General features: G+C 43.4%; 1 protein-coding gene across 3 annotated transcripts in view; it reads right to left on the minus strand.

Moving 5' to 3' along the window:
* The window catches only part of ATP8B1 (ATPase phospholipid transporting 8B1), a 557,465-nt gene that overhangs the window by 240,222 nt on the left and 299,203 nt on the right, over nucleotides 1-18,040 (minus strand). For all 3 annotated transcript variants that reach the window (XM_078674864.1, XM_078674865.1, XM_078674863.1), the window contains exon 13: nucleotides 2,904-3,112. In XM_078674864.1, coding sequence (XP_078530990.1) covers nucleotides 2,904-3,112 — 209 coding nt within the window. The remainder of the gene's footprint in view (nucleotides 1-2,903; nucleotides 3,113-18,040) is intronic.

Raw genomic sequence — 18,040 nt, forward strand, 5'->3', positions numbered from 1 at the left:
TAAGGGTGATTCGTACGGACAACCACACAATCACATACACACCGTACGGTGCGTACACCCCATGATCGCAGCGGTACGGTGAGTTACCCTGTGATCATGGGGTACCGTGTGTACACCCCATGTCGTGGGGTACGGTGCATACACCCCATGATCGCAGGGGTACGAACCATACCCCTGCAGACATGGGGTGTACGCACCGTACCCGGGGGTGGGGCGTTCCGTACTGGTTTCGAGGCCTACTCTGCATCTCTGGATGTTTTTGGCTCCCGTAAAAAAAGCGTCGTACAGTGCGTACCAGACACGAATCGTACTTGCTGGGTCGGGAAAACCTGCTTCGAACCGTAAGGATGTCGCGTACAGCGGGTTCCGAGGGAGAATCGTACGGAGATTAGAGTCATACGGTCTTTGTACGATTCGCATTCAGTCCTGCTCCTGGTATGAATCATACTTCATCGCACGTACGGGGGAGGTTGCAGGGTACGATTCATATGGGAAAAACGCTCTGTACGGCTATTCGGAGTGGTTTTTCCCGAATCGGAATCGGCCCCTAAATAGGAGAAAAACCTGAGCGATATACAAAGCAAGTTCAGCGTGCCCTCAATCATTGTCACTTAGCTGGTTTTCAGTCGAGTCCTCCAATCTAGGCCTTCTCTTCGCCTGCTTACCTCCTATATATTTTGCAAACTTAAGCGCGGACTTGGCGTCAGTAAACAAGTGGGAAGAGCCATCATGTGACACTTTAAGCTTGGCGGGGTAGAACAGTGAGCAGGGGATGTTTGCCTGCATAAGGACTCGTTTTACGGGCAAGAACTTGCGTCTCGCCGACTGTACCGCTGGATAAAAGGAGATTTGGTTCCCTTTATGCCTGATTTTCCCCATCTCACATGCCTGTCGCAAAATCGCAAAATCATATCCTGGGTCGTGATAATTGAGGAGTCTCGCCAGGATGTGAAGACCGGTGTGGATCAAAGAGTTCCCGCAGCAGATCCGTCACTCCCGACTCCATTTTGGAGATGGCCACAGTTTCCGGAATACAGGTAATGCGCAAATTGTTGCGGCGGGACCTCACCTCCAAATCTTCATTCTTGGCACGTATGACACCCAATAACTTATCCATTTGTAACAGTTGCTCTTTCGTCTCCGCCAGGAACTCATGGAAGTCTGTTTGGTTTTCTAGCACATCCAGCCGATGCTCATGAACTACCACCTGATTCTTGACAGATTCCATTTGGGTCATCAGAGTATCCAGTTTGGCGTCAATAGTGCAGAGGCTGGACCTCATTTCAAGCATGAGCTACCAAATGTCTTCTCCCTAGTCTCCCTCAGCAGGCCCCCCTGCGCCATGCTCAGGGTCTGATTCTATAAGCCGGGTCATTCTCCTCCTGCAAAAGGTGGAGCCGGGCACTCAACACAATCAAAGTCCGCACCACACTGTCCCTCAGGAGCCGAGCCGGGCCGGTCCGTGGGATATAGCGCCCTACGTTAGGGTTGCTCGTCAGCAGAGGTACAATGTGGTAGAGAGTCCGCCGAGAGCTCTGTCCCCCAATCACCAGCCTCCAGCTGCTCCTCCCAAAGGCACCAGCCCAGCGTTCCGCCAACTCTGCTATATGCGCAAGAAGGCCCCAGCACACCGCAACTGCAGACGTAGGCAGGCCAGCAAGTAGTTATTTTCTGCGGATCATCATCTACAGGGTCCGCAGCGGCATCTGACACCTATTAAGCGCGCGGGGGTTGAGCAGATAATTCCAGTCTTATCGCACTGGGTGAAGTTGTGCTCACGGAGCACAGTGCGCAAGCCCAAAATGGCGCCCTCGTGTTCCAGAGCACCCCGCAAATCCCTCACCACCGTAGCTTACCCGTGTGTGTCTGTAAGGGTGCACTGCGGGGCGTTCCGGCACCTCTGGCTCATCCAGCACTGCAGCAGAGGGCGGACAGGCTCCAGGTTTCTTAACAAATTTTCCCGCTGAGACCGCGGCTTCAACAGTCTCTAGTATTTCAGGCCGCTCTTCTGCCCGGCACCCGAATGCGCCCCTGCCGCCGCTGTCCACACAGCAGGGCTCGTAGCGTATCGCCAGAGCAGGGTAAACAGGCAAGGGTGTCGCCGCTCAGTACAGCATGTATTCCGCTAAAAGTGAGTCGTGCACAGCATGACCTCGACTTCCTTTTTGCTCGGATTTATGCAGGATGATGTCTTGGCCGACGGAGCTCGCTCACAGAGCGGCCATTCCGCAGCACGGCAGACCACGCCCTCAAGCATGCAACTTTGATGCATAGAATCTCGAGCCTTGAATCGAGCACAGTGCTGACACAGTTTAGACATGTTGGCCACACTTTTTAGTGTCAAATTTAAGTGCTAGAGGATCTGCTCTTAAAGGATGGAACTGCGCCTTGTTGTATGCAGTCTGGTTTGTGTGTCAGAGATCAGGCATCTGCAAAGTAGAATAGCAATAAAACATATGCCATTGTAAAATATTAAGCAAACCTATTTTCCTTAAGATGATGCCTAAACTAAAATGATCATTATCTTCGATCATGACAAAAAGGTTGCATTATCGTAGATGGTCACAAGATTTCCTCCAGCTAGGCCTGTAGTAGAGCCTATTGACTTTCTTGTATAGCAGAGCAGACATTTTTGGTAGTTGACCTATGACTTGAAATGGGGGAAATACCAACATGGCTGATTTTTCTAGACTGAGAAACATGTTGCACCTATTCAACATTTTTCTTTTTAAAACTCAGTTGAACGCATTTAGAAGTTGAATAATTGCTACTTTAAAAAAATAATATTGACAAGTTTATGCCAGACTACCTTCTCAATCATAAAAATAAATACACACAAAAATGAAAAGTTAATGATTTAAATTGGCACTGCCGATTAAATGTAACCAATGCTTACAACTTACCATATGTCTCTCCATTAATAGAGCATTTTTTGAACTGCATGATGTTTTGTGTGAGTGTTCCTGTTTTATCTGAGAAGATATACTCTATCTGTCCGAGCTGTTCATTCAAAGTTGTGGTTCGGGCTTTTGCTGGAGTATCTTTCGGAGTATAGTACATTTGTAGGTCCCAGTTTATAAAATAACTTTGACCCAAACGAATCACTTCAACGCTGGAAAAGAAAAACATGAGTAGGTTGTTATAAATGGTCTTTAATTACAAGTTAGTGTTGATACAGGTCATGTTTTAAAGTAGTTGGTCATGGTTATCCTCCATGACCAACTACAGTAACAACAGAAAAGTGTTAGTTACAGATCACCTTAGTGTTGAGGCATATATAGGCAGATTCACATGCTGTGCACATCTTGCGCTGTAAAGGTATGGTAGAAACATTAAATCTGTTGTCTTTCATAGTTTCATTGGGAGCATCACCAACGAAAGTCCGTGCAAGAAGGTCCTTCACTGACTAAGACACCTGCATTGTAGAGTGCTCTGTAATGCCTCACACACTGGTGACATCTTTCAGATGTTCTGCTCCACCCACGTTAAATTTAGTCACAGTACAATAAAGAAGATTTTGGAAGCAAAAATAAAAATCCCAATAAACAAAATACGACCTTAAAACTGGGTTCTCCAATGACCAGTGAAGGCTACTTCGAGAAATAGTATACTATATTATTTTAGGGATGTTCATTCAGAATGGGGAGGGCTGGAGAATAAAATCCTCTTTCCCTAGCTACAATCCGATTTTTTGATTGGCAATCTCCAGGTTTGCAGTCAGTGTCACAGGATTCCAGTTACATCAACTTTTTAAAATCACATCTTCTGAATAGATGTTTATTTACTGCATTGATGAAGATGGTTCGGGATGAGAGTGCTATATCTTATGGAAGGCTCTTGCAGCGTTTTGGAGCAAGATGAATTGTGAATTCTGTGCTAGGTATTCTAGAAATATGATCAGAAGTCCAACCAAGACACAGACATGAGCAAAGTAAAAAAAAAAAGTAAGGACAGTCTGATGCTTTAAGTTCTAAATTCATATGCCTTCAGGAGTAAAGATCCTGCATAGCACCTCGGAACATGTGGAAAATAGAACAAAACTTGCTCCTCTTTAGAATTTAAGAATGTTTCGAGAGAACAGTTAAAATCTTAATACTGGACTCATTAATTGGGAATTCCCAACCTTGACAGCTTTTTAAAGCAAATGGGAGTCAGACACTGGCAGAAATAAAGGCTCACCTATAACTATCTTAGACCCTTTAAGATTAGGCTACTGCAGCCATTTTGAGAAAGAGAAGAAGCCCTGAAACGAGGGAACAGATAAATATTTATCTTTCCCTGGATCAATTATTTAACACTTATTTATTAAATTAATGAGGTGTTTTGTAAACCTCTGGATTGTCGCTGGGCACATTGATAGTGGGTTCATTATGGCACGCCAGACAGTTTTGTGGCAGTGAAGACTGTATAGTAAGAACAATGCAAAAGATCTTCATACATAGTTTAGGTGTAGTTCTGGGAGTGTTTGCAGGCATTAGAAATGGCGCAGGACAAAACAGCTATAAATTACTCTTGGAAGGAGAAGAAGGTCTTCAGAGACCTCTTGCAGGTTGTTCACTGGTACTTATGGCTCAAGCAGGTGGTGAACTTGTTTCATTCTCCCAGATTGCCATCTAAAGAGTTATGAAGAATGGTGTCATCCATGTAGATTTGAATTTGCAGCTGCTGTTGTGCAAATACCTTCACCAGCACCCAATACAAAAGTAAGCACCTTTTATGAAGCCATAAGTGCTGTGGTTTAGTAGTCCGGTACTGATTTTGGGCTTATGTTCTTCATAAAAGAGAAATTATCAGTACACCCCTGGGGCTGCTTCAGTGACTAGCTATTTTTTGCTAAGTTACTGACTTGATTTCATGGACTCCTGAGGCTTATGCCATATATAGGTAGAAAAGGATTAAAATGTCTGTTTGTGTATGTAGGCAGCTGTTTTTTGTATATATCAAAATGAGACCTATAATGTAAAGAGTACAGGGGTTCTCTTATAAGTGGAAGGGGCTTGCTCCAGCAATCCCAAGGTGCTCTTCTAGGGGCTGTGTTCGTGCAGCCTTAGACTCATCATAGAAGAGTGCAAGACATCTGCATTACACACAATAGTCAATAAATGAAACACACAACTCAATAAGAAGATCCACACCAATTTATAAAAAGCATTTGCAATGCAATAGGTCTAGACTTTACGAGAGTTTAAGCTATTGGGATTGTAAATGACAATGTCAATTATTTTTGTTTTTTAAAACATAAATAAAAGGCACTGTCATTTACAATGCCAATAGCTTAAACTCATGTAAAGTCGAGACCTATTGCATTGCAAATTGTTAAGTTTAAAACTGAGCCCAACTATTGTTTTCTTTTTTTTTCTTTGTTTTTTTATCTTTAACGCTGAGCGCGGTGTCCCTGAAGCAGGCACAGCGCTCACTATAAAAGTCCTCCCCCCCAAAAATCCAACAATTAAACAGAGCACGGTGTCCCAGAAGTGGACGCTGTGCTGAGAATACAAATACAAACAAATTGCATCGGTCATTGCCCCCATAAGTGCCCGTAAACAAAGAAAAAGGTCCAGTCATTATGGGCGGTAACAAATGGCGACAAGGCAGTAACAAGGAGGGACTAACGAGCCTCATATTGAATCAGAAGCCAGCATTTACCTAGGACAATGACAAGAGGCAATTAAAAATATGGTAGGAGAGTGGGCGAGGCTTCCACAGCATACTCTACTACATCAGGAAATGGAAATCTCGCAAGCAATGTCGAGCAAGAGAAGAGCTGCACCGGAACTAAGATGGAATAAGCAGGAGGAACGAAGACCTAGAATGAACACAAGCACAATCAGACACTAAACAGTAAATAAAGCAGATCACACGTATTTACCGTAGGAGCAAAATAAACTTGCCTACATAAGAGTGCACACATGCACAAGCAGAGTCACAGCAGCATTTACCACAGGGAGAAAGAAGCAGGTACCTACCTCAAGAATCAATTTAAGGACCAAGCGTGTCTACCTCAAACTAATCAAAGCTGATGCAACACTACTCTTGGTCTAGTGAGGTGTACCAAAACATTTCGACCACAAGAGAGTGGGAGAAATCAAAACAAGCTGAACGGGGCAGCAGGTGATGACAAAGAGGTTAAATCAACAGCATATTGTTTTCCTTTTTTTATATATGACTGGCAAAGATACGAGCATCTGGTGGGAGGGCGCGGGGAAGAGGGGCTAAAGATAACAGCTCTCAGAGAAGAGGAGATCAAGTTAAAAAGTGCATAATGCTAAGTAGGGTCAGAGGGGAAGCGAGGAGGGAATGGGAGGCGGGTAATAGTAGATTTAACTTCGGATCACGGGGCTTAGAGTCTCCCAGGGGGGACGGACAAAGGATTGTGCCGTCGCATGCCTGGAACACGATGTTTGAGTACAGGGGGTTTGGGAGGGAGGGGGTGAAGGAGGGGAGGGGTTGTCAGTTAGGTTTGTATTGTCTGTCTTTTATATACACTTATTTATTTCCCCTGTCCTCCATCCTACCTTAATCTTTCTTGCTACATTTCACATACAAGAAGGTACATGGAACCAAGAGCTGTGGGAGACGAAAGCGGGCCCAACAGTGGGGGGGTATAGTTGCCACCCACAGAGCAACAGAGTTAACCAAACAGAAAAGAGGGGCAAAATCACACAGCAAGAGGTAGAGAGGGAAAACAGCGATCAATCACCGTAGCAAATGACCCAAAATAACACGCCCTCCTTGACATCTACCCTAAAGATAGTCGCCCTAAACGTCCAAGGCCTGAATCACCCAGTCAAGAGGAAAAACATCCTAGACTACCTAGCAAAGACCAAAGGAGACGTCTTCCTGCTGCAGGAGACCAGGCTAGCCGTGGAAGATGCTGAGCGACTCAAAGCGAGGTGGATCGGGCAGGTGGCCTGCTCACCAGCAGTGGGAAAAAAGTGGGGAGTAATCACTCTGATAAACAAGAACTCGAAACTAACGATAGAGAGCCAACAGTCCGACGAAGACGGGAGGATTCTAATAGAGAAATTCAAAAGAGGGGAGGAATCCATACATGTAGTGAACATTTACGGCCCCAACACAGACACTGCATTCTGGGAGGGGGTTATGGAAAGACTAGAGACAACCCCCCAGAATGACCTAACAATTATGGCGGGTGACTTCAATCTAGTGCTAGACCACACACTGGACAATCTCAGTGCCACTCACTCCCTCCAAACTCTCACAACACCCTAAAAAAATTATGTACCAGGTTCAATTTAAAGGACCCCTGGAGACTACAGCACCCAGATACTAGAGACTACACATTCTACTCCAACCCACACAGCTCGTACAGCAGAATAGACTACATACTAATCACAGGCTCACACACTCACTTAATAGAACACACAGACATTGCAACCAGAACTATCTCAGACCACTCATGCATCAGTCTTCAGTTGAGCAGTCTTCACAACGAGGACTTCCCACGGAAATGTAGACTCAACAGTGACGTCTTGGCAGACAAGGTTAACACAAATAAAATAGCAGAAGCGAATAAAGACTACATTAGACACAACGACACAATAGACACAGACCCCAAGAATCATGTGGGATGCTCTCAAGGAGACAGTCAGGGGCACAATAATTGGAGTCAAGGCCAAAATTAACAGAGATGGTAACCTACATCTGACCAAACTAGAAGAAGCAATACAAAAAGTAGAGGCAGCCCACATATCGAACACAAGGGATCGCAGCGCATTAACAGAGTTTACAAGGAAAAAATACGAATACAACAAAATTCTGAGCGAGAGGGCCGGACTGTGGGTGTACAAATATAAAGCAATCAACCTCTGCGAGGCCAACAAAGCAGGGAAGATCCTAGCCTCCCATCGTAAACACAAACAAAGACAGCACACCATCTCTTCAATTACCGACTCACGTAACAAAGTACACACAAGTCACAATGAAATACTAAGAGTATTTAGAGAGTTTTACGGAGACCTATACAAAAATGACCAAACACTGGACCAGGATGGCAGCACAGCCTACCTAGACATACTAAAACTCCCAAAGATGATGAACAAACAAGCCAAGACACTGGGTAGGAAAATTAGCTCAAGAGAAATTGAATGGGTACATGGCCTCTTACTATAAGACGTTCCTCACACAACTGCTTCCCACCATAAAAAAAGTGTTCAACCATTGCAAAGCTACAGGAGCGGTCTCACATTCCATGGCAGAGGCAAATATAATAGTTATACCAAAGGAAGGCAAGGACACACAGCTACCGCAAAACTACAGACCCATCTCACTAATAAACGTAGACTGCAAGATTTACGCAAAATCCTAGACACAAGGCTGAACACGGTACTCCCACTTCTGATAAGCAACGCACAGGTGGGTTCTCAAGACACGCATGTCACACGATAACACCAGACTCCTATGCCACATACTGGAACGGACCTCTAGGTTGGAGGTTCCGGCAGTGACGATCACACTAGTTGCCGAGAAAGCCTTTGACAGGGTATCATGGCATTTCCTCGAGCAATGCATGCCTACATTCAACCTGGGAGAAGCGTACACATGGAAAAATTTGGCTCTATACGAAAACCCCATAGCTCAAATAGTAGTCAATGGGGCGATATTGGAACCCTTAACCTTACAATGTGGTACAAGGCAGGGCTGCCCCCTGTTCCCCTCGCTATTTCTGCTGACCCTAGAACCGCTTATCAGGTGTATCGGGGCCAGCAAAGAGATGAGGGGAATCACCATAAATAAGGTTACAGTTAAATTAGCTGGATATGCAGACGACATTCTTATAGTCACAGAAGATCCCGACTCCTCCTCCGTGGCCCTCATTGAGATCATAGGGAAGTATTCAAGTCACTCAGGCTACAAGCTGAACAAGGACAAGTTGGAATGCAAGCCACTTAACATCCATACCACTAGACATATTGGGTAACTGAGGACTAGCCTGGCAAACCAGATTCATTAAATACCTGGGAAAACATTTCGGCAAAGACCTCAAATCAACACTTGACCTAAACGAAAAGCGACTCTTGCAAAAGATAAAGACACTGCTGGAGGCCTGGTCTCTTAAATTCCTGATGTGGTGAGGGAGAATAGAAACTACAAAAATGATGATCACCCCAATGATCAATTACCTTTCGAGTATGCTACCGCTCATACTCTCGGAGGAGTTCCACCGCAAATTGGACAAAATGATAAACAATTTCCTGTGGCGGGGGAAAAGAGCGAGAATATGCCTTACAAGACTAAGGCTAAACAAGAAACTGGGGGGTCTAAATATAGCAGACTGCAAAACATTCCAAACTGCTTTTCTAGCAAAACAGGGGTCCTACTGGATCCTGCCCAACCAGGAATACTCGCCGGTAGAGAGAGACATATTAGGCAACATGGAACCAATAGCACTTCTTACAGTCAACAAAAAGGCACAAGTAACAAACCCAATACTCAGAAACACCAGGAAGGCATTACTTAAAGTAGATAACACAAAAAGTGTTGATGGGTCTAAAAAAACTATAATGTCTACAGAGATATGTAACCTGACAGCACTAAGGTGTCCAACCAAGAGAAATTGAAAGTGAAAAGGTGAAAGATACCCTGACCTCAATGTGATCTAGAAAGGATACCCATCAGTCACCACACGGAACCGCCCTTCATCATTTGGGAGTCCTTATTGACCAAACACTTGGAAACCTACCGGTAACCAGGGAGGCCCTGATAGAATAACCTCCAACTACCAGGTAAGTGGAAAGGGAACTGATTTGCAGTGCATGTGAGAAAAGTGTGAATGTTAGTGAAATAAAATTGAGTGAGGGAGCAATATGAAATTTTATTCTAGTTCTACCCACTCCTCCAATGTTAAAAAAGCAACAGCAGTTTTTAACAAATAACTGCCTAGGTGTAAGTAATGGTCGACATGTTTCAGCAAATGTATTGGACAACTGTGTCCTTGCCTTCTTCAGGACCTGGGAATTGCTTGTGCTACTGCAAAGTGAAAAGTGATAATAAATAAAAAACTTGACTGCATATACATCTTACTATGGCAAGGAAAAAGATAACCTGATTTCCTAGGTGTCTTCTTGGCCTATTGTTGGTAGAATATGCATTTCACCAAGTCACAGGAGTTGTGGACCTCACTCCACCAGGCAGCGACTCCGGTAATGAGGGAAGCACCGCTCTTTCCGACGTTACTTCTCTGCCGACTCCCGAGCCGACTCCCCAGAAGAGCGGTGCTTCCCTCATTACCTGAGCCGCTGCCAGGTGGGGTGAGGTCCACCCCACCTGGTATGCATACTCTACCAACAATAGGCCAAGAAGACACCTAGCAATCTTTTTCCTTGTCATAGTAAGATGTATATGCAGTCACGTTTTTTATTTATTATCATACAGCCTGTCCAGGTGCCAAAGGGCTCTGGACAAAGGTAGCTGGCTTGCTCTCCTGTGACGGGCGCTAAATTTTCATTTGAAACGCGGCAACTTCTTTGATGTTTGCTAACCTAGGAAGGCTAATCAGCAGGTCATCCGGTGAGAGGGGAGAGTGACCGCCTCTACTCGGAGAGGCTTTGTTCCTGAGCTCCTTGAGCAAAAGGCTCTCACCCTAAGAAGTCAAAAACATGCCTCCGGTGGCAGGCTGGCAGAAACTAGTCAGTCAGCACACCAGAGGCTGGAAGTTTTCAGGAGGCACCTCTAAGGAGCCCTCTGAGTGCAGGTATTAATAAATCCATCACTAGAATCAGTGTGGGTTTAAGATGAGGTGTTAGAACCCTGAAAGCACTATTTTGAATAACTTGATTTGGTTGCTTTTTTCAAGTATGTTTATTATTAGAACAGGAATATGGCTGTACATTTATTTGACTTGATTGAATGTCATGCAAATTACATTATATATAAACTTGATTAAAATGGAAATAAGCAGTTTGAACTCTTGACTAACAATACTTCGGTTGTGCATCTTGGTGATTAAGGAGCCTGAGTGACGAGGCTTGAGTATGTTTTCATTATTTCACGCGAACGGATGGAGCACTTTCCAGGGTGGCATACCCTACATTCTTGACTGTGAGCAGCAACAGTAACATTGAAGACTGGAGTGCATTCTATGAAGGTTTTATATGACATCTCATTTTCCGTCCACAGTTTAGTTTGCACCCGCAGTTAAATTCTAGAGTAATCGCATTGTTCAATAAAAAAAAAAAAACACCATTATGACACTTTTAGTCAGACCTGATATATTGTGAATATTGATAGTCTCATGATGATTGAGCATTGTTTTTAACATTGCGTATATTTAGAAGGCCAACACAGAACGAATTTCGCATATCACTGGTTTATAATTTCTCACAGGAAATGTTCATTTCTTATCATATGTTGTTTTTTAAAGATCAAGAGAGATTTTTGGTTTCATATCTAGCACGGATTAAGTCAGCACAGTATTATTATTTTTTCAGTGTTCCCGGTCACATGTTTGCATGCGTCACCTGGTTTAAATTTAGCACATTTATTTAGTTTGACCGCGTTTAATTTGAGCACTTATCTGCCACTGGAAAGCCGTGGGGCGTTTCTTTGGTGCAGGAATTTTATAGTTTATATGTTGGCACATTTAAGTTCACTCATGTAGCGTTTTTTATTAAGACACTAGCCCCCAGATTCATCAAAGTCCCATTTTGCGAGTCCTTAATAGCGATTTTTAAGGAATCGCTATTAAAGACTCGCAAAACGGGATGCATGTAGAAATCGCAATATTTTTTGCGATTTCTACTGCTTCCTTATTTGCGATTCGGTAATTGCTAATCGCAAATAAGGAATGGCTTTCCCATTCATTCCTATGGGCCTAAAGGCCCATAGGAATGAATGGGGAGTCATTCCTTATTTGCGATTCGCAATTAGCGAATCGCAAATAAGGAAGCAATTTCAAGGGTGCCAAGGTGTCCAAAGGACACCCTGTAGCACCCCTGAAATGGTCATGTACACTGGTGTTGCGCACACACATGTCCATAGGACATGTGTGTGTGTAACATACAACTTAGAAAAATGCACTAAAGTGCATCTTTCTAAGTTTTCGCTATTTACCACGTAGTTAGACTTTGCGGTAAATAGCGGCCCCAGATTGCGAATTCGCAATTTTAAAATTGTTCATGAATTGCATTTAAGGAACCTCAAATTGAGATTCCTTAAATTCAATTATTCGCAATTTAGCGATTTCTAGATTTGCGATTTTTGCATTTGGGATGATGAATCACAAATGCAAAAATAGCGCTCGCAAATGGCCAGATTCTCAGAATCTGGCCCTTTGCAAGCCGATTTTGCTTTGATGAATCTGCCTGTTGGTGTGGTTGCATGCACAAGAATTTTATGTATATTTATTGCATGTGTTTGGTTGTAAGTTTTTGGGACAGAGTACGTTTGTTTTTCAATTGGTAGAAACTTGAAATCACCATTTTGAATAACTTGGTTTGTTCGCTTTTTTTACTATGTTTATTATAAACACAGGAATATGGTTGTGTACATCTATTTGATGTCTTTATTGAATGTCATTCAAATTACATTACAAGATATCATGTTTATTTTGAAGTTGGTGACCTTTGATATTTACGGTTTTATTTTAGCCAATACATTAATGCATGTTACATTATCACAACCACAGGTCATTTTATCAATCACAGGTTTTATACTCCGAGGATCTCATTATGCTTACCCTCACTTATCACAGTTCCAGATTATTTGTTTGTGTGTCATTCAGTTACTCATCATTCGGGTAACAGGCTCCTAATTTTGCAGTTGAGTATATTCCCCTTAGTTACAGTCCTCTATGTTTAATCCACAATCCCCATATGGGATGTTTTTTTAATCATAATGCTGAGGAAGGGCAGTCTTGCCTGATAGGCACTGGGTCTACAGTTCCCATACTGCACTATGAAGAACAGTGAACAAATGCGTGTTTTGGAGGAAAGTCTGATCAGCTCCTGTTGAAACTGTTGTTGAACTATTTGAATTAAGGCATGGGTACATTTGAATTACTGATGTACTAAACCTGATTAAAATGGAAATAAGAGGTATGAACTCGTTTGACTGACAATTCTTTGGTGTGCATCCTAGTGCTTCAGGATCCTGACGAGGCTTGAGCACGTTTTCACACTGGGATGTGTGTCATGCCAGGTTTTCACTTTTGTGTTCACCAAAACATGCAGCCTGCGATGGCAGCCCTGCATGAGGGACCCCTTAAGGTGGTACAATTTGTGCTGCAGCCCCTTGGAGGGCCCTCTTTAGTACCTCAGGCCTTGGGTACCATTCACTAGGGACTTACAGAGGGTGCTAAAGATATTGGCAATTGGGGTAATCCTTTGTACAGTTTTGAGAAAGATCTGGCCCTGGCGACATGGACAGCAGGAACCTATTGCACTTCCACATCACACTGAATACCAGGCAAAAAATGGGGGTGACCGTGTCAAAAAGGGGCACTTTCCTAAAGTGTAGAATTGTGCAATAGGGGCAAGTCACTGCGATATCCATTAAGGTAGCTTTGGTGCCAGCGCAGAGGCAACCCGATTGCTAGTCATTCAGGAAGTTCATCTTCACAATGTAATCTGGGAGTGGGAGGTTAGAGATCACACAATAGTTTACCAGGTCCTTGGGATCAACTATAGATGTTTTCAGAATTGTGACTGAGATGAGATGTTTTGGGACATATCAAAATGACCTGTTGAAGCAGTTTTCCATGCAATGCTGATTGGGCGTGGCCAAGCAATATGGCCGGCAACACAAGTAACCGGTGGCTCCTAAAGCCAAAATGTTATTCTTAAGTACCCTGAGCCCAGATAGCTTGTGAGGGAGCTACTGGAGTGCTCCGAGGATTAAGTAGGTGCTCTCTCTTTGCCCAGAAGACTGCTGACCCAAGGGTCTGCTACACATTCCTTGTTCAAATGCCCAGCCCTCCTTTCCTAACTGAGAAACATGGTGGCACCACCCGGCCCGTCCTTAGAGGCCTGCCTCTGAAATGGCACTTCCCACCCACGTGGGGGCCTTAATGGATGAGATGGCCAATGGAATGAGTGATCCACTGCCGTTCCCCCTTGGAGCTCTAGTTTTACTGTGCAGGGTGACGCTCTTGAGACTCCAATTGGAGGGTGGCGTGTGAGCAGTCTGGGCATGCTGCACATTTCTCGATCCTGCAAAGCTGACAAGCTCGTTGGATTGTGCTCCTTGGCCTGCTTCTTGGCTCCACTTCAAACTCAGGATCTGCAGTTGATTGCTACTGTTGGGTGCAAAAAAAAGGTAGGAGGGAGCACAATCCTAAGTATATGTAAAACAAGTGATAAAATGATCACAAAGTCCAAAGATTTTTTTTTGACAGGGTCAAGTTGAAAATATCAATGAGTCTTCACTTTTAGGCAAGATACACAATCAATTGTAGTCCATGTATGCTTATTTCTCCATTTATTCAAAATGCTTCACAGAAGATAATCAAAGCATCAACAAAAGCAGCCAACACGTGTTTCGTAGGTACATCCAATCCGTACCATGACTTTTTCAAGGCTAGATGAATGATTAAGAGCGTAATGGATCGTGGCCTTGCTCATGTACCAGAGTTCAAGAAGTATCAAATTATTCTTGCAATTGAAAGAGGCAGTTGTACACTAAAGAAAAATATTGACGCCATATCTTTTATCTTTTAAGATCAACCTACTTTGGACAAACTTAGATAAAGTTACTGAATGGTCTCCAGGACAGTGTTGGAGCTAAAAGCTGAATTAAATGAAATTAGCTCACTTGTTAGAACTAGCCAATCAGCTCAATAACAGAGGAGGAAGCAGAGGGGAGGTCATGTAGGTTCAATCTACAGTTCATAGGATTTCCAGAAAAGGCAGAGGTACAAGATTCTGAGACGTTCTTGGAAAGCTGGCTAATGTACCCTATCCAGCCGATTAAACTCTTAAAGTGCTTTATAGAGGAGGGAGTGCCTAGGGCGCAAACCCACTCCTTTCCCTTCCAGTCCTTAATCCAAAGCCATCGTAGCCAAATTATTGAACTATTGTGAAAGCCAGAAAAGTGAGTGACAGGTGCCATGAGGCAGAGGTCATTAGAATATTCAAAGATTACACTCAAAGAGTACAGTATTTTAAAAGGTCAGTCAAGCTAGTGAAGCAAAACCACAGGCTATGAACTTGAACGACATGCTCTTGTTCCCTAGACAAACTGCGAGCGATACATAAAGGAAAATGGCACTTCAACTCACCTGGGAAGATTTGGGATTGGTTGGAACATGGGGATAGAATGAGCCATCTGCCAGGGGCGGGAATGACAATGGGAGTGTAAGATCCACTTCGCTGACCTCATTGTGAGATATATGGAGAGCATGAGACTTCCAAGGTGCATATAGGTTATTGTAGAAGAGTTGGAATCTAAGATAATGTTGGAAGGAATAAAAAAGGCGATGCAATCAATGCCTAAGGGGAAGTCAACTGAAAATGACACTTTTCAGTAGAACTCTACCATTCACTGATTCTCTAGTTGCCTGAAACATTACAGACTTTCAATGCGTATAGACCAATAGGCACACTACCAGACGCAATGAGAGAGCATAATTTATATGATGCTGAAAATCTTGTCCTACAGACCTCGGATAATGGTTAACTTAGACACCAAAGTTCTGTTTAAGGTCTTGGCCAATAGGCTATGGAAAGTGATGGAGAAACTGGTACATGAGGGTCAGTGTGCTTTTATGCCGTGATATAGCACAACAATAAATATTGGTAAACTTACAAACCTACTTTATGCCACAACCAACTTGCCAGAGGAACTTGTGTTGGTAGCAGAGGATCTGTAGCCGGCAATGAGGTGGTTGACCAAAGATAATTGCAAACATCTGCTACACAGGAATCCTCCGCTGCTGGAGCTATTAATAGGGGAGGACATACCAGCCGACTGTAAAATGTACTTACCTAATACGTCAGACTAGAAAGATCTGGGAAATGGTAGGCAAAAGAATCCTGAAAAGACTGCCGTTGGTAAGGGAACTGGATATACAGGGCTTACAACCTTTCCAATGCAGATATGCTATACACTGGGAGACTTGCATCCTGATGAGGTCTTCATTTCTTCCCAGGAAAAGTTTGAGTTCCGTCTGGATCAACTCCTACAGTACGCCAGGAAGATCTTGAGTGACTTTCTGAATTTGCCACTTGCATATTAACGGCAATCCTGTAGCTGGACTCAGATTGCCATGTGAAATCTTTGGGACAAAGGCCTTAAGGCGGGTAGGGCCAAGCAATCACCGAAGAGCAGGCAGATATGAGAGATCAACTTTCATGAACATATTCCTGACAGGGAGTGAGGTGAGTCTTGCTTTCTGGTAAGTGGGATGTCATGGAACGCTAGATTCAGACTAATACACTTTAACTTCTTACACCACACAAATCTGACACCAGTAAAATTGAGAAAGATTCATTGCTTGGCATTTGACTCATGTGTGGGGTTGGGGAGACTTCTTTTCTGCATATCACATGGCTGTGTGATAAAGTGTCACGTTTCTGGTAGTGAGTGATCATGAGGCTGAAGGGACCTTCAGTTGGAAGTTTCTCCCAAACAAAATGTATTATGGGATGTCCCAAACCTGAAGAAAAGCCAAATGCAGTACAAGTTATGCATTACTGATTTTGGTATTGGCAAAACAGCAAATAGCCATGGGCTGGCTTGTGACCCATCTGTAAACATATGGTTCAGGGTCATCAAGGAGTGTGCTTTATTCATGAAGCCAAATATCAGAGCATCTAGAAGAGATAAGAAAGTAGCTGATGATCTGGCAACAGGGGCACAGACACAATGCAGAAGCTCATAGATGTGCAACAAACCGGCACACTGAATCCCCCTAAACATCAGAGGTGGAAGGGGAGACAAAGTAGGACGATAAGCCTGGGTTTCTGACCCGCTCCGTTTCCCCCCTACCCCGGAGGGAAACTTGAACAGCTATTGCATGTGGAATGGTTGAAGGGAATGTATTAAATGTGCATTACTGTAATGACTCGTTGACTCTTGGATTGGCAGCATGGGAGTTTGTGGTGCTTTTGTAATTTCCTTTAATTTTTGCCATATTATAACAAATAACATTATTAAAAAAGCAAATGCTGAAAGGTTAGGTGACATGATGCTGATATAGTCTTTATGGTGGATGCTGCCAATGGTTTGCTCGGGTAGGCACTTGTCAGGTAAACTTGTCTGTGGAGAGAAGAGCAAAATTATGAAACTAGTAGTTGCCTCTGAATGGCCAAGAAAGGCTATCCAGGGCTTAGATTCTCTGTAAATCTGAGTAGTTTTAACCCAAACATGGTCTTTGATAGTTCCTCACTCTTAACCCTTACGGTGCTCATGACGGAATAGATCAGTCATGAGCACCGGTGATCCTGTGCTCATGACGGAACCATTCCGTCATGAGGACAGGGGCAGAAAATCCCTCTGCTGTAAACAGCAGATGGATTTCCCTTTTGTTTTTATTGGCCTCTGGAGGTTGGAGAAGAGCTTCCTAAACCTCCCAGGGCCAATTTACATTTTCTTTGCAATGCCGATCGCTCTGACGTAATTGCAATGAAAAAATGAAAATGAAACTGAAATGAGCCAAGAGGCTCATTTCAGTGACCCTTTTTTTTGCCAATGGCTGTTTTTTTCAAAAAAATGTCTCCTATATTTAACTGTTAGTTTCTATGAAGGATGTACACAAATGACCCCTTGCTGAATTCAGAATTGGGTCTACTTTTCTAAAATGTATGTATATCCATTTCTACCATTAACTGGAAAGAGGTTGAAAGCACAAAAAATAGCATAAATAGGCTATGTCCCAGAAAAATTACAAAACTGATGGTTTGGTTTTCTGACAAAAGTCTGCTTGTCCCTGAAAGCTGGGAAGATGGTGATTTCAGCTCCACAACCCCTTTTTAGATACCATTTGTAGGGAAAAAACAGACGCTTTCATCTGGAGCCCTTTTTTCCAATTAAAAAAACAATCATTTAGCTATATTTTGTCTAATTTCTGGGTCCCCTCAAGGGA

The sequence above is a fragment of the Lissotriton helveticus genome, chromosome 2_1, assembly GCF_964261635.1.
Source record: "Lissotriton helveticus chromosome 2_1, aLisHel1.1, whole genome shotgun sequence".
Classification (NCBI taxonomy): domain Eukaryota; kingdom Metazoa; phylum Chordata; class Amphibia; order Caudata; family Salamandridae; genus Lissotriton; species Lissotriton helveticus.